Source organism: Apodemus sylvaticus, chromosome 20 (genome assembly GCF_947179515.1).
Source record: "Apodemus sylvaticus chromosome 20, mApoSyl1.1, whole genome shotgun sequence".
Lineage (NCBI taxonomy): Eukaryota > Metazoa > Chordata > Mammalia > Rodentia > Muridae > Apodemus > Apodemus sylvaticus.
In genome coordinates, this window is record NC_067491.1 from 54013617 (window position 1) to 54031398 (window position 17782).

General features: G+C 44.4%; 1 protein-coding gene across 1 annotated transcript; it reads left to right on the forward strand.

Annotated features, from left to right (window-relative positions):
• The first annotated feature begins 769 nt into the window (after nucleotides 1-769).
• On the forward strand, nucleotides 770-15683 carry LOC127670556 (olfactory receptor 10T2-like). The gene is made up of 3 exons (XM_052165066.1): nucleotides 770-783; nucleotides 3168-3222; nucleotides 15045-15683. Exons 1-3 carry the CDS (start codon nucleotides 770-772, stop codon nucleotides 15681-15683), a joined length of 708 nt encoding a protein of 235 aa, XP_052021026.1.
• The last annotated feature ends 2099 nt before the right edge of the window (nucleotides 15684-17782 follow it).

Consider the following 17782-nt stretch of genomic DNA (forward strand, 5'->3'; position numbering starts at 1 on the left):
TCCTGGACAATGCAGACCCAACTCACAATTGGAATGAAACCCCTTCGTAAGACTCTCCATGGAAGTATGTCACTGTTCAATCTGAAATTTTCCCTACCTCCATTCATTTTTAGATCTCTCCCTAAAGTGGGGATGGTCAGATGTCTTCTGTAGCCAGAATGTAACTCACCATAGCTATGATAGGTTCTTACATCCCTGTGAATGCCTCTCTCTCTGCCTAAGAAGGGAGGGGCTGTGGACCCACATTGTCATATTCTGGGGTCCCTGGAGCTCCTGTCCCAGAGCTCTGCAGTCACTAACAAGTCTCCCAGGGCCAGGCTGATGCTTTGAGAGGTACTCTCTCTCCTGGAACTAGAGACCCTGAGGTCTTTTTCCCCAGCATCCAGCCCTAGGTCTCAGAGTAATGAAAGAATAATTGGAATCCTCCTTTGGGGACAACAGTCACAAATGCATCCCTAGCTCCATCAATGCTCCTGATGATCTATGAGATGTGTCACCTCAGCTGGTCAAGGCTGCTTCCCAAAGACTCTGCCTTTGTGGGAGAAAAAAAGTTGATGATTTGATGTTGTTACTTGGATTCCTCAGGACTAATTTAGAGTCCCACAGCCTCCTCATGTCTGCTCTTTCTAGCTAGCTTTTAGTCACTAAACATCTTAGCTAGGGCTTTATTGCTGTGAAGAGACACCATGCCCACTTAGTTGGGGCTGGCTTACAGTTCAAAGGTTTAGTCCATTATCATGTCAGGAAGCATGACCTCATACAGGCAGACATGGCGCTAGAGAGGTAGGAGGTAGCTAAGAGTTCTACATCTGGATCATCAGACAGCAAGAAGAGAGTGACACTGGACCTGACTTGAGCATCTGAAACCTTACATCCACCCATCGTGACAGGCACACTTCCTCCAACAAAAGCCACACCTATTCCAGCAAGGACACACCTATTCCAACAAGGCCACACCCACTCTAACTAGGCCACACCCACTCCAAAAAGGCTACACCCACTCCAACTAGGCCACACCCACTCCAACAAGGCCACACCTACTACTCCAGGCTACACCTACTCCAAGGCCACAGCCACTCCAACAAACTCACATTTCCAATTATGCCACTCTCTGTGAGTCTCTGGCAGCCATTTTCATTCAAACCACCACATCCATGCTCTCCTCAACTTCTCCCCACCCCTCAGAGCCACACTAATTAATGTTCTGACCTGCTGCAGCTGACTACATAGAGCACCCACCACCGCTGCCGTCATCTGTCCATCCTCTGCAGCAGGCTCCAGATCAGACTCTGGCTAGCCAGGACCCCTCTCTCGATTGCTCTCCTGCGCTCTCTCTCTCTCTCTCTCTCTCTCTCTCTCTCTCTCTCTCAAACATAAGTAACATTATATGGATTAAACAGGTTATATTTAGATGTGTGTGTCTGCGTGTGTCTGTGTGTGTCTGTGTGTGCATAGACATATATTCATCCAATAACCATTAGTGATAAAAGAGACCTTGAATTTCATGAAGGAGAACAGGGAAGGGTATATGGGAGCATTTGGAAGGAAGAAATATAACTATATTATAATATCAAAAACAAAAAAGATTTATTTTATGGTATGAGTGTTTTTATCTATGTGCATGTATGCACATTGAGTGTGTGCCCACAGCGGTCAGATGAGGACATGGAATCCCCTGGAACTGGAGTTATAGATGGTGGTGATCTGCACGCAGGTGCTGGTAATGGAACCTGGGCAAGGCATGTTCACACACACACACACAGTCCTCTGCAAGAACAGCCAGTACTCTTAACCACTAAACCATCTCTCTAGTCCCATGTCATAACACTGGGCCGTGGTTAGGGCTCCTGTCTTGCATGTTGGATCATGCATTTCCCTTCCTCACTACTAAAAGTCAGACCTGAAAGACATCTTCTGTCACTGCCACGTTCCCTTCCTTGTTGTCCAATTTTATCATCCCCTATGCAAGTTTGTCTTTTCACTTTAAAAAAAAAAATTGTTGAGAGATGGCTCAGTGGTTAAGAGCACTGACTGTTCTTCCAAAGGTCCGGAGTTCAAATCCCAGCAACCACATGGTGGCTCACAATCATCAGACGTAATGAGGTCTGACGCCCTCTTCTGGGGTGTCTGAAGACAGCTACAGTGTATTTACATATAATAAATAAATCTTTTTAAAAAAATGTTGCTCTCAAGGCAAATCTAGTCTTCAAGGAGTTCCAGGTCAGCCACGACTGCACGGAGAAACTGTCTCAAAACACAAATAAATATATAATCTACACTTTTAAAAAATCTATATATTCTATATAGATTTCTTTGTGTGTGTGTGTATGCATGTGTGCGTGCACGTGTGTACACAAGTATACCATATTGTACGGTAACTTGCAGGTATGATTTTGTCCTCCCACACGTGGATCATAGGTACCTGTTGCACCTTTATCTGCTAAGCCATCTAGCCAGCCCCTGTCCATAGGGTGAGCCCCTGTCTGTATGGTGAATTCTTCTCTAGTAAAGGTTGGACCTTCAAGGCATCTTCTATTTCTTCCCCTACATCCTTTTCCTCCTCAGTCTCTGTGACAGTGTCACAGGTGACAAGTTTTTGGGTCCCAGGAAGGACTCCTCAGCACAGATCTAACTTGTATTTGATTCTCACTTTGACCTCTTACCTAGCTACAAGAAATACAAAACAGACTGGCAAAACAGTTCAGAGGGCTAATGCACTCGCTACCAAAGATGATGGCAGTCTTAGAAGCCCACATGGTAAGAGGAGACAGTCGACTCCTGGAAGTTGTCCTCTGACTGGAAGCACATGTTTACACATGCTCCTGCATGCACAAGCATGGACACATGAGAGTGAGAGAGACTGAGAAATAAGTATAACGTTTAAAAAAGTTAATCTTCCATACTGACTGATTCACTCCATCTTCTCTCGCCTTCTTACTGAATTGCTCTGCCTGGCCTCAAATTAACTTTGGCAACATGTTCTAATCTTCTGGCTCCTTCTCCTTCTCTGGCTCGTTCTGTCTTCACCTGTGTCTAGCTTATTCTCTCTGCCACCTGTCTTAGTAAAACCGTCCTGCTAAAACTGCCACACACACACACACACACTCTCTCTCTCTGTGCTGCTCCCAGTGCAAACCAATACTTCCATTTCACCTTTTTCTCTCCAGGTTAGAGGCTAATGCGGAGGATGCCATTCCCACTTGCAGTTACTCCCTTACACAGGTCAGTTTTCGCTCAGCAACCATCCCACCCACAGCTTCATGTTTTAGTCCGCAGCGCGGTGACATGCCATGGCCTCAACAACTAACCAGCACTCCCATTCCATGTATGTTTTTCTCAGGGAATGCACGGCTTTCTCTGGTCCTTCATGAGTGTCCCGACCCGCAGGACAGTCAACAGGGTCCCGGAGCTACCTAGAAGAAAGGTGATACGGCAACAAGACAAAAGAGGGACAGACAGCAAGTCTAATCCTGATCAAGCTGTCAAATTTTAATTTTTACACAAGTCAATATAAAGGGAAGGATGTAAGGTTTGGGAGGAGTAAAGGGGGGAAATCTCAAGGGGTTGGCATCATTTCTAAGAAACAGTTTCTCATAATTTCTGGTAAAGCTAGTTATTGCTGCTGGAATTTGGGCATGATAAAAGGGGGTCATGAGGAGGTGAAGTGGAAAGGGGTTTCTATAGTAACCTATCTACAGATGAACTAAAAAGGAGGGGGTTTTGAGATTTACGTAGGAATAGTTCCTGGCATGGAGATCTAAGTGAGAATGACTCCTGGTATCGAGGTCTCCTGGCATTGAGAGCCAGGTGGGGATGGCTCCTGGTATGGAGAGTTCTTGGCACTGAGTTCTTTTTTTTTTTTTTTTTTTTTTTTTTTTTTTTTGCTTTGTTTTGTTTTTTTGTTTTTGTTTTTTGGGGTTTTTTGTTTTTTTTTTCTTTTATTTTAATCTATATATTTTTTATTTACATTTCAAATGATTTTCCCTTTTCTGGTCCCCCCACTCCCTGAAAGTCACATAAGACCCCTTCCCTCCCCCTGTTCTCCCACCCACCACCTCCCACTTCCCTGTTCTGGTTTTGCCCTATACTGCTACACTGGGTCTTTCCAGAACCAGGGGGCACTCCTCCATTCTTCTTGTACCTCATTTGATGTGTGGATTATGTTTTGGATATTCCAGTTTTCCAGGCTAATATACACTTATTAGTGAGTGCATACCATGATTGATCTTTTGAGACTGGGTTACCTCACTTAGTATGATGTTCTCCAGCTCCATCCATTTGCCTAAGAATTTTATGAATTCATTGTTTCTAATGGCTGAATAGTACTCCATTGTGTATATATACCACATATACCACATTTTTTGCATCCATTCTTCTGTTGAGGGATGCCTGGGTTCTTTCCAGCTTCTGGCTATTATAAATAGGGCTGCTATGAACATAGTGGAGCATATATCCTTATTACATGCTGGGGAATCCTCTGGTTATTTGCCTAGGAGTGGTATAGCAGGATCTTTCGGAAGTGAGGTGCCCAGTTTTCTGAGGAACTGCCAGACTGATTTCCAGAGGGGTTGTACTAATTTGCAACCCCACCAGCAGTGGAGGAGTGTTCCTCTTTCTCCACATCCTCGCCAACACCTGCTGTCTCCTGAGTTTTTAATCTTAGCCATTCTGACTGGTGTAAGGTGAAATCTCAGGGTTGTTTTGATTTGCATTTCCCTGATGACTAATGAAGTTGAGCATTTTTTAAGATGTTTCTCTGCCATCCGAAGTTCTTCAGGTGAGAATTCTTTGTTTAACTCTGTACCCCATTTTTAATAGGGTTATTTGGTTTTCTGAGGTCTAACTTCTTGAGTTCTTTGTATATATTGGATATTAGCCCTCTATCTGATGTAGGGTTGGTGAAGATCTTTTCCCAATTTGTTGGTTGCCGATTTGTCCTTTTGATGGTGTCCTTTGCTTTACAGAAACTTTGTAATTTTATGAGGTCCCATTTGTCAATTCTTGATCTTAGAGCATAAGCTATTGGTGTTCTGTTCAGGAACTTTTCCCCTGTACCGATGTCCTCAAGGGTCTTCCCCAGTTTCTTTTCTATTAGCTTCAGAGTGTCTGGCTTTATGTGGAGGTCCTTGATCCATTTGGAGTTGAACTTAGTACAAGGAGACAAGGATAGATCAATTCGCATTCTTCTGCATGCTGACCTTCAGTTGAACTAGCACCATTTGTTGAAAAGGCTATCTTTTTTCCATTGGATGTTTTCAGCCCCTTTGTTGAGGATCAAGTGGCCATAGGTGTGTGGGTTCATTTCTGGATCTTCAATCCTGTTCCATTGATCTGCCTGCCTGTCACTGTACCAATACCATGCAGTTTTTAACACTGTTGCTTGGTAGTATTGCTTGAGGTCAGGGATACTGATTCCCCCAGAATTTCTTTTGTTGTTGAGAATAGTTTTAGCTATCCTGGGTTTTTTGCTATTCCAGATGAATTTAAGAATTGCTCTTTCTAACTCTATGAAGAATTGAGTTGGGATTTTGATGGGTATTGCATTGAATCTGTATATTGCTTTTGGCAAAATGGCCATTTTAACTATATTAATCCTGCCAACCCATGAGCATGGGAGGTTTTTCCCATTTTTTGAGGTCTTCTATTTCCTTCTTCAGAGTGTTGTAGTTCTTGTCATACATATCTTTCACATGTTTGGTAAGAATCACCCCAAGGTACTTTATATTGTTTGTGGCTATTGTGAAGGGTGTCATTTCCCTAATTTCTTTCTCAGCCTGCTTATCCTTTGAGTATAGGAAGGCTACTGATTTGCTTGAGTTGATCTTATACCCAGCCACTTTGCTGAAGTTGTTTATCAGCTGTAGGAGTTCTCTAGTGGAGTTTTTTGGGTCACTTAGGTATACTATCATATCATCTGCAAATAATGATAGTTTGACTTCTTCCTTTCCAATTTGTATCCCTTTGACCTCCTTATATTGTCTAATTTCCTAAGCTAGTACCTCAAGTACAATATTGAAAAGATAAGGAGAAAGGGAGCAGCCCTGTCTAGTCCCTGATTTTAGTTGCTTCAAGTTTTTCTCCATTTAGTTTGATGCTGGCTACCGGTTTGCTGTATATTGCTTTTACTATGTTTAGGTATGGGCCTTGAATTCCTGTTCTTTCCAAGACTTTAAGCATGAAGGATGCTGAATTTTGTCAAATGCTTTTTCAGCATCCAATGAAATGACCATGTGGTTTTTTGGGGTTTTTTTTGTTTGTTTGTTTTTTGTTTTTTGTTTTTTGAGTTTGTTTATGTAGTGGATTGCTTTGATGGATTTCCGTATATTGAACCAACCTTGCATCCCTGGAATAAAGCCTACTTGATCATGGTGGATGATTGTTTTTATGTGTTCTTGTATTCGGTTGGCAAGAATTTTATTGAGTATTTTTGCATCAATGTTCATAAGGGAAATTGGTCTGGAGTTCTTTTCTTTGTTGGATCTTTGTGTGGTTTTGGTATCAGCATAATTGTGGCTTCATAGAAGGAATTGGGTAACGTTCCTTCTGTTTCTATTTTGTGGAATAGTTTAAAGAGTATTGGTAATTAGGTCTTCTTTGAAGGTCTGATAGAATTCTGCACTGAAGCCATCTGGTCCTGTGCTTTTTTTGGTTGGAAGGCTTTCTATGACCCCTTCTATTTCTTTAGGGGTTATAGGACTGTTTAGATGATCTATTTGGTCCTGATTTAATTTTGGTATTTGGTATCTGTCTAGGAAATTGTCCATTTCCTCCAGATTCTCCAGTTGTGTTGAGTATAGGTTTTTGTAGTAGGATCTGATGATTTTTTGAATTTCCTCAGTTTCTGTTGTTATATCCCCCTTTTCATTTCTAATTTTGTTAATGTGGATGCTTTCTCTCTGCCCTTTGGTCAGTCTGGCTAAGGGTTTATCTATCTTGTTGATTTTCTCAAAAAAACAGCTCCTGGATTTGTTGATTCTTTGTATGGTTCTCTTTGTTTCCACTTGACTGATTTCAGCCCTGAGTTTGATGATTTCCTGTCTTTTACTCCTCCTGGGTGAATTGGCTTCTTTTTGTTCCAGGGCTTTCAGGTGTGTCGTTAAGCTGCTAGTGTATGCACTCTCCTGTTTCTTTTTGGAGGCACTCGGGGCTATGAGTTTTCCTCTTAGCACTGCTTTCATTGTGTCCCAAAGATTTGGGTATGTTGTGCCTTCATTTTCATTAAATTCTAAAAAGTCTCTGATTTCTTTCTTTATTTCTTCTTTGGCCAAGGTGTCATTGAGTATTGTTCAGCCTCCATGTGTGTGTGGGCTTTCTGTTGTTTTTGTTGCCACTGAAGACCACTCTTACTCTATAGTGATCCAATAGGAGGCATGGGATTAGTTCGATCTTTTTATATTTGTTAAGGTCTGTCTTGTGACCAATTATATGGTCGATTTTGGAGAAGGTGCCATGAGGTGCTGAGAAAAAGGTATATTCTTTTGTTTTAGGGTTAAATGTTCTATAAATATCAGTCAAGTCCAATTGGTCCAAAGCTTCAATTAGTTTTATTGTGTCCCTGTTTAGTTTCTGTTTTCCTGATCGGTCCATTGAAGAGAGTGGAGTGTTGAATTCACCTACAATTATTGTGTTAGGTGCAATGTGTGCTTTGAGCTTTAGTAAAGTTTCTTTTACGAATGAGGGTACCCTTGCATTTGGCGCATAGATGTTCAGAATTGAAAGTTCTTCTTGGTGGATTTTTCCTTTGACCAGCAAGAAGCGTCCTTCTGTAGCTCTTTTGATGACTTTAGGTTGAAAGTCAATTTTATCTGATATTGTTTCCTGAGACCATTGGCTTGTAAAATTGTCTTCCAGCCTTTTACTCTAAGGTAGTTTTTGTCTTTGACATTTAGGTGTGTTTCCTGTATGCAGCAAAATGTAGGGTCCTGTTTCCTTATCCAGTCTGTTAGTCTATGTCTTTTTATTGGGGAGTTGAGTCCATTGATGTTAAGAGATATTAAGGAATAGTGATTATTGCTTTCTGTCATTTTCGATGTTATTTTTATATTTGAGTGGTTATATCTTCTTTTGGGTTTGATGAAAGAAGGTAACTATCTTGCTTTTTCCAGGGTGTCGTTTCCCTCCTTGTATTGGAATTTTCCTCCTGTTATTCTTTGTAGAGCTGGGTTTGTAGAAAGATATTGTGTAAATTTGGTTTTGTCATGGAATATCTTGGTTTCTCCATCTATTGTGATTGAGAGTTTTGCTGGGTATAGTAGTCTTGGCTGACATTTGTGTTCTCTTAGAGTCTGCATGAGATCTACCCAGGATCTTCTAGCTTTCATGGTCTCTGGTGAGAAGTCTGATGTGATTCTGATAGGTCTTCCTTTATATACTACTTGGCCTTTTTCTCTTGCTGCCTTTAATATTCTTTCTTTGTTTAGTACATTTGGGGTTTTGATTATTATATGACAAGAGGTATTTCTGCTCAGGTCCAGTCTGTTTGGAGTTCTGTAGGCTTCTTGTATATTCATGGGCATCTCTCTCTTTAAGTTGGGAAAGTTTTCTTCCATAATTTTGTTGAAGATATTTGCTGGCCCTTTCAGCAGTAAATCTTCACTCTCATCTATACCTATAATCCTTAGGTTTGGTCCTCTCGTTGTGTCCTGGATTTCCTGGATGTTCTGGGATACAAGCTTTTTGCATTTTGCATTTTCTTTGACTGTTGAGTCAATGGTTTCTGTGGTATCTTCGGCATCTGAGATTCTTTCTTCCATCTCTTGTATTCTGTTGTTGATATTTGCATCTATGGCCCCTGATTTCTTCTCAAGGTTTTCTATCTCCAAAGTTGTCTCCCTTTGTGATTTCTTAGTTGTTTCTACTTCTGATTTTAGATCCTGGATGGTTTTGCTTAGCTCACTCACTTGATTGTTTGTGTTTTCCTGTAATTCTTTAAGAGATTTTTGTGTTTCCTCTTTCATGACTTCTGCTGTTTGACTCACTTTCTCCTGCATTTCTTTAAGTTTGTGTGTGTGTGTGTGTGTGTGTGTGTGTGTTTCTTCTTTATTGGCTTCTATCTCTTGAGCCTTATTCTCCTGAATTTCTTTAAGCTATTTTTGTGTTTCCATTATACGGGTTTCTAGCTTATTCATGTTCCCCTGTATTTCTTTAAGAGATTCATTCATGTCCTTTTTGTGTTCTTCTAGCAGCATCATGAACAGTGATTTTAAATCCAAATCTTGTTTTTCTGGTGTGTTTGTGTAACCAGGACTTGCTGATGTTGGAGAGTTTGGTTCAGACGCTGCCATATTGGCATTGAGTTCTAAGTGAGGATGGCTCCTGACACATCTGTATCAGGGGCATCTCTACGTTCACATGGCAGATCCCACTCGTCAAGGATGCATGACACTCCATCTCACATAAGAGAAGACAGATATATTGGGGTTCCCTTTAAATAGGGATCTCAGACAGAAATAACCAACCACCAGTCACGGTAAGAGTGAGCCAGTCATCAGAGACTCATTTCCATGGTCAGACAACTAAGTCTCAGTTGCATGTCCGATCACGCATTGCAGGGAACATGTAGTCACCACTGCAGCAGGGAAGTACCCCATCCCACGTGGATTGAGGTAGCCATACCAGGACTGTGTCTGTGGATTCTCCGCCCTCACAGAGACCGTGGCGGCCACAGGGCTCCACAGGAATTACACACCTCAGTTCATCTCTGATTCTGTCATCTCTATTCAGGCATTAATTGTGAAGAGACTTAAGTGTCCATCTCCCACATATGGGACACCAACAGCAGCCTGGAGAAACGATTCCAACCAGGTCTAGCATAGTGAACCACTGAGTTCACTGAGGTAATTCACAGAACTGAAAATATCTGAAAAGAGCAAGCATTTGACGGTTGTGGGACCCTAAACTTGGCTTGGGCATCCTGAGTAACAACATCAAATTATCTACTTCTTCTTCCCACAAAGGGGATCCTGGGATCCTGGGGAAGCAGCCTTGGGCTGTTGAGGTAACCGTCCTTGCAGACCATAGAAAGCACTGATGGAGCTAGGGATGCTTTGGGGACTGCTCCCTGTAGAGGAATTTTAATCCAACATGGCTGCCCTGCCAATGGATTACATCCAAAGACCATCTAGGTCTTCGTGATCAGCTGGAATAGTCATGCTATGGATTACAGTATGATTTGGCTCAAATACAGACACATCCTTTAATCCCTAACGATGAAGCTGAAGTGGGTGTGAAGAAGGAAACAGCTGTGTTTGAAAGTAACATCTAATTACGGGGCAAAGAGACAAATCAGGGAAAGATTTGACAGAATGGGTCAGAGATAGGATATGCCCAGCTCTCGTGAGAACAGCACAGGAAGGAGAGGCTATTTTAGAGCAGCACAGGGAAAGAGTGTGTGTGTGTGTGTGTGTGTGTGTGTGTGTGTGTGTGTGTGTGTGTCAGTTTTAGCAGGACAGTTTTACTAAGACAGGTGGCAGAGAGAATAAGCTAGACACAGGTGAAGACAGAACGAGCCAGAGAAGGAGAAGGAGCCAGAAGATTAGAACATATTGCCAAAGTTAATAAGAGGCCAGGCAGGGCAATTCAGTGAGAAGGTGGAGTGAATCAGTCAGTATGGAAAATTAGATTGTTCAGAAACAAGAAGCCTCGAGACCTAGGCCTGGGGATAGTTAAAACAGAGGAAGAAACTGTCTGGGTTCAGCCCAAGCTGTGTATTCACAGTTTGGATATAGCTCCCATCTCCTCCCTCCATCTGAGGGACTAAAAGCAAAATTAATAGTCCCCAAAGGAGTATTCCAATTAATCCTTCCCTGCTCTGAGGCTTAGGGCTAGATGCTATGGGAAAAGACCCTAGAACCTCTAGTTCCAGGAAAGATAATTTCTCATAGCACCAGCCTGGTCCTGGGAGGCTTGTTAGTAACTACAGAGACTCCTTGGGACAGAAGCTCCGGGGACCCCAGAATATGACAATGTGTGTCCTCAGACCCTCCCTTCTTAGGCAGAGAGAGACATTCACAGGGATGTAAAAACCTATCTTAGCTATGGTGAGTTACATTCTGGCTACAAAAGCCATCTGACCATCCCCATCTTAGGGAGAGATCTAAAAATGAATGGAGGGAGGGAAATTTTCAGATTGAACAGTGACATACTTCCATGGAGATTCTTAAGGGGGTTAATTCCAATTGTGAGTTGGGTCTGCATCATCCAGGAGAATCTGTAATGTTCTCAGAAGGAAACAGGAGGGAGCCCCTTCCAGCTCTGAACCCTGCAGACACAGAACCCTGGTACACGGATGGTGGTGAGACAGAAACAAGTGGGCTGGGAGTGTGGGACTACACGATCATGCAACCTAGAGCTACATGGGCACACAGACACAGACACACAGACACACACACACACAGACACACACACACACACACACAGAACACTGTAGGATGATAGATGGAAGCAGCAGGGGAGGGGCTCCAGCCTCAGGGGTTCCTGATGAGAAGAAATAGGAAAGGAGGGACCAGGCCCTCTCTCCCCAGCATTCCTGGTTCTCTGCCTTCCCACACTTCTCAGGAAGGACCCTGGGTCTCTGGCTGTCACCGTGGGGATGACACTGGCAGGTCCCTGAACACAGAATTCACAGGTAACCCCTGCAGGCAAGGGTTATTCTGGGATCTTTCTAGGGTGTCCATTTCATGAGCTCCACGTGAGCAGATGAGGATTGCAGTTCCTGTTTTCACTGGCTCTGGGCCAGGCTCTTTTAGCTTTCAGAATGATGGAACTACAATTAAGAGTTCTTGGTTCTCTTGCAGAGGACTTGGATTCATCCTGAGCACCCATATGATGGCTCATAACATGTCTGTTAACGTCAGTTCCAGGAAATCCTAGATCCTCTGTGAACACCAGGCATGGACACAGCATATGCACATACACGCAGACAAATCAACCATGCACATTGTCTTAGTCAGGACTTCTATTCCTGCACAAACATCATGACCAAGAAGCAAGTTGAGGAGGAAAGGGTTTATTCAGCTTATACTTCCACATCATCATCAAAGGAAGTCAGGACTGGAACTCAAGCAGGTCAGGAAGCAGGAGCTGATGCAGAGGCCATGGGGGGATGTTTCTTACTGGCTTGCTTCCCCTGGCTTGCTCAGCCTGCTCTCTTATAGAACCCAAGAATATGAGCCCAGAGATGGCACCACCCACAAGGGGCCCTCCCCTCTTGATCACTAATTGAGAAAATGCCCAACAACTGGATCTCATGGAGGCACTTCCCCAACTGAAGCTCCTTTCTCTGTGATGACTCCAGCCTGTGTCAAGTTGACACACAAAACCAGCCAGAACAATTGACCCATTGTCAACTTGACACACAAACACATCACTGTTAAGCCTCAACCCTTACTTTCTTATTCATCCCCAAGATCTAAATAATATTTAAAGTCCCACAGTCTTTACATATTAAAAGTTCAATACCTTTAAAATATTCAACATCCTCCAAAATTCAAATCTTTTAAAAATTCAAAGTCTCTGTGGGCTCCACTAAAATTCTTTCTTCCTTCAAGAGGGAAAAATATCAGGGCACAGTCACAATCAAAGCAAAACTCAAACTCCAATGGTTCAATGTCTGGGATCCAACTCACAATCTTCCAGGCTCCTCCAAGAGCGTGGGTCATTTCTCCAGCTCTGCCTTTTGTAGCATACACCTTGTCTTCTAGGCTCCAGCTGCCTGTGCTACACTGCTGCTGCTGTTCTTGGAGGTCATCCCATGGCACTGGCATCTCTAAAACACTGCTGTCTTCTGCTGTAACTAGGCTTCACCAATAGCCTCTCATAGGATCTCTTCATGGTGCCAAGCCTCCACTCCTTTGCATGACCCCCTCAGTCCTGTGCCATCAATTGCAACTGAGGTTGTACCTTTACCAATGGCGTTCTGTGGCCTCTCATAGTGTTGAGTCTCTGCTGCTCTTCATGACCATTCATGCCTTCAAAACCAGTACCACCTGGGTGACTCTTACATAGTACCAAGTCTAGCCACAGCACAAAGTACAACTGTGGCTATCTCTGGAACACAGCCTCTGTGCTCTCAGAAAACACTTCCCAGAAGACTTCACCTCAGTGATGATGGTCTTTTCTTAATCACTGCTAATTTCTTAGCTCCAACGAACCAGCATCAATAGTCCTACTAACACAAAGACTTGCATTAGTGGTTCTAGTATCTTGTTAATCACAGTTGATTCTTCAGCCCCAGCTAACCAAAACCACACAATCTTCACAATCAAAAACATGGCCCTGATAAGAGTCTTTAATCTTCCCTCTGAAATTTCACAAGCCAGGCCTCCATTTTCTGCAATGTTCTCAACATTATCTTCCAAGCTCCTACACAACATCCCACAGAGTTCTTAACACCGAATGGATCATCTAGCTCAAAGTTCCAAAGACCTTTCACAGTCCTCCTCAAAATATGGTCAGGTTGTCACAGGAATACCCCCAACTACTCTGGAACTAACTTGTCTTAGTCAGGGTTTCTATTCCTGCACAAACATCATGACCAAGAAGCAAGCTGAGGAGGAAAGGGTTTGTTGAGCCTACACTTCGATGCTGCTGTTTATCACTAAAGGAAGTCGGGACTGGAACTCAAGCAGGTCAGGAAGCAGGAGCTGATACAGAGGTCATGGAGGGATGTTTCTTCCTGGCTTGCTTCCCCTGGCTTGCTCAGCTTGCTTTCTTATAAAACCCAAGAATACCAGCCCAGAGATGGTACCATCCACAAGGGGCCCTCCCCTCTTGATCACTAATTGAGAAAATGCCCCACAGCTGGATCTCATGGAGGCATTTCCCCAACTGAAGCTCCTTTCTTTGTGATAACTCCAGCCTGTGTCAAGTTGACACACAGAACCAGCCAGTACAGTGGTGTGGGCTTATAATCTCAGCATTAAAGAGGTAGAGGCAGAAGCATCAAGAGTTCGAGGTTACCGTGAACTACATGAGATGTTTAAAACCAGTCTAAGCTATGTGAGACCTGGTAAAAACAAACAATTGAGATGCCATCTCAGTTGCCCACAGTATTAAGTGTCCAAGTCGACAGACATACTTTGTATCGGCTGTGTTCCTTAACTGTCCCAAAGCCACCTAAGAAACCATTTCTTTGTTGTTGCTTTCTTGGTAGCAGTACTGAGGATTTAGCCCAGGTCCTCCTGCCTTGCTAGACAAGCAACCTACTAGTGAGATAATATACTCAACCCTTGTCATAATTGTTTTGGATGGCTCCTAAGGTAAATAATTTTCTCTTGGGTCTTTATGCAGGCTCTGCTTCTAAAGGTACTCAAATGAAGTAACTGTGACAGTTATCTTTAATTGCCAACTGAAATTTAGAATCACCTGAAAAGAGAACCTGATTGAGGGATTATCTACATAGTATTGATCAATGGGTATATCTATGGGAGACTGGCTTAACTTGCTTATGTACAAAGACTTAGCCCACTGTGGGCAGCACCAATCCCTAGGCATCATGGCTTGAATATGCTTGGCCCAGGGAGTGGCCCTATTTGGGGGTGTGTTATTGAAGGTATGTTACTGTGGGTATGGGCTTTAAGACACTCATTCTAGCTGCCTGGAAGCCAGTATTTGGCCAGCAGCCTTCAGATGAAGATGTAGAACTCTCACTCTTCCTGCACCATGCCTGTCTGGATGCTGCCATGTTCCCGCCTTGATGATAATGGAACCTCTGAATCTATAAGCTATCCCAATTAAATGTTGTCCTTATCAGAGTTGCATTGGTCATGATATCTGTTCACAGCAGTAAACCCTAAGACAACAACAGAAAGGAAACGGGAACACTAACATTTCTTCTTTCACCTCCCACATGCCGAATACCTTTGCCTTCTAAGTTCTGAAAATTCTTACAAATTGAGGAGACGAGTTGCTGGCTGGGTAATAACTGACCACTTCTGAGCCCCTCTGTCTCCTCTGCAAACCAGTGACGATTCTCCTCCCCAACACCTGATGCCTAGCCTAGTCTCACTGCCCTGCTTTATTCCAGTAACCCTATCTCCTCTCAGGGTCCTGAGAAACAGCAGGACAATGGGACATGGCTGGTGACAGAGTTTGTGCTGGTGGGATTCTCCAACCTCCCAGAACTGAGGCCCACTCTCTTCATCTTGTTCCTCCTCACCTACCTGGTCACGCTCAGTGGCAACGCCACCATCATCACCATCATTCAGGTGGACCGCACTCTCCATACTCCCATGTACCGATTCCTGGCCGTGCTCTCCCTCTCTGAGACCTGCTACACACTGGTCACCATCCCCAATATGCTGGCTCATCTGCTGATGGAGAGCCAGGCCGTCTCCATCGCGGGCTGCCGGGCCCAGACGTTCTTCTTCCTAGGCTTGGGTTGCAGCCACTGCTTCCTCCTCACCCTGATGGGTTATGACAGGTATGTGGCCATCTGCCACCCCTTGCGCTACTCTGTGATCATGAGGCCCACCGTCTGCCTGTGTTTGGGAGCCTTGGTTTTCTGCTCTGGCTTCTCAGTGGCCTTGATCGAGACCTGCATGATCTTCTCCTCGCCCTTCTGTGGCGCAGGCCTTGTGGAGCACTTCTTCTGTGACATCGCGCCCGTGCTCAAGCTCAGCTGTATTTCCCAACTATTTTCTTCCCTTTCTATTTCCAAGTCTCTTTGTCATTGTTATTGTTGACCCAATAAGGAGCTTAATTAGGGATGCTGCTCAGTCAGGGTTTTTATTCCTGGACAAAAAAAAAAATCATGACCAAGAAACAAGTTGGGGAGGAAAGGGTTTATTGAGCTTACACTTCCACACAGCTGTTTATCACCAAAGGAAGTCAGGACTGGAACTCAAGCAGATCAGGAAGCAGGAGCTGATGCAGAGGCCATGGAGGGATGTTTCTTACTGGCTTGCTTCCCCTGGCTTGCTCAGCCTGTTCTCTTATAGAACCCAAGAATACCAGCTCAGGGATGGCACCACCCACAAGGGGCCCTCCCCCTTGATCACTAAGAAAATGCCCCACAGCTGGATCTCATGGAGGCACCTCCCTAACTGAAGCACCTTTCTCTGTGATAACTCTAGCCCGTGTCAAGCTAACACACAAATCCAGCCAGCACAGGTGTTTATATGATTGTGGGTGACCCTAACCCATGGGGGTGAGAAGGGAGAACAAAGCCCACTGAGATAAAACACCTCCAGCTAAGGAACTAATGAAGTTATGCACACATGAATCTTTGAATCCCGCCAGCTCCCTTTCCTCGGCGGTTGTTGTGATGTAACCTAGCCAATGCATGTCACTCACCACAGTACATGGGTCTTCCCACTTTGATTAACACAAAGTAATCTCCACAGGCACGCCCAGAGGCCTAGCTCCCATCACCACCCATCACAACTTCCTAGTCCCTGACCGAGACCTCTCCCCCAACCATTCCAGGACAGCCTCCCCACCCCACCCCGGAAAAACAGGGTCTCACGGGTGCTTGCAATTAAGTTAGCTGTCCTAGATGCAAGAGTGGGCTCCCTCTGTGGGATGCTTCCATTTGCACAAAGCCAGGGCTGCGTGACTCTCCTCATGTGCACAGCCCTCAGGAATAAAGCTCTCTCCTTGCTTGAGTGTCACTGCATTTTCCAGCATTTGCTCCCTGGACTTTACTCACACACTTGGAAAGGCGGGCTTCTTTGGGCCAAGGATCAAATGCAAGGATCAAATTCTACATCATAGGGAGACTTTCAATTCAAAGTTCAAGGCCAGCCTTGGCTACATCCTGAATTTGAGTACAACCTGGGTCACATTGAGACTCTAGGGGAGAGGGGAAGGGGAGAAGGAAGAGGAGGGGTAGAGGGAGGGAGAGGGGAAGAAGGAGGGAGAGGGAGGGAGAAGAGGGAGGGAGGAGGAGAGGGAAAGGGAGAAGGAGGGAGGGGGAAAAGGAGAGGGAGAGGGGGAGAGGGAAAAGGGGAGAGGAAGGGAGAGGGAGAGGGAGGGGGAGAGGGAGGGGAGAGAGGGAGGAGAGGGAAGGAAGGGGAGAGGGAGAGGGAAAGGAAGGGAGGGGGAGGAAGGGAGGGAGAGGGAGAAGGAAAGGAAGGGAGGGGGAGGAAGGGAGGGAGAGGGAGGGAGGAGGAGGGAGGAGGAGGGGGAGAGGGAAGGAGGGGGAAAGGGAGAGAGAGAGAAATCCTTTAAGGAATGGTGGTGGTCCAACCAGATAACTACCCATTAACCGTAGGGAAGGGCGAGGAGGTTGGGGTGTGTGCCAAATGTGCCCTGCTCTGATTTGTTGAAGGCCGATCCCACAAATCATCTCTTTTCTCTTAAACTCCCCGAAAAAGCTCTAAGGTTGAAGGCTTGCTGCCCTGTGTAGCAAGCAGGATTCAGAGGCAGAGCCCTTGGGAAATGGTGGGCTCATGGGGGCTCTGACTCCATCATGGACTGAACTGCTAACGGATTCATGAGGTTAGGAAGCGGTCTCATGCTTGTAAAGGAAAACATTCCATTGGGATTTTGTAGGGATTTTTTTTTTCTTTTGGTTTGTTTGTCTGTTTTTGTTTTGAGTCACTTTATTGGTTACAACCCAAGATCCAAAAATTGGAATCACCTGATATGATGGTTAGCTTTGTCACAATGACGGAACTTACAAATCACCTGGGAAGAGAAGTTGTCTACATCAAGTTGACCTGGAAGCATTTCTTTAGATTGTCTTAAGTCTATTGATGTGGGAAGAGCCAGCCTACTGTGGGCGGCATCATTCCCTAAGCAAAGGTTTCTAAACTGTGAGACTATAAAGAAGCATTGGAAC

Coding starts and splice junctions, on each gene's coding strand:
- LOC127670556 (XM_052165066.1), top strand. Junction 3,223..15,044: donor GCAGTTACTCCCTTACACAG/GTCAGTTTTCGC, acceptor ATCTCCTCTCAG/GGTCCTGAGAAACAGCAGGA.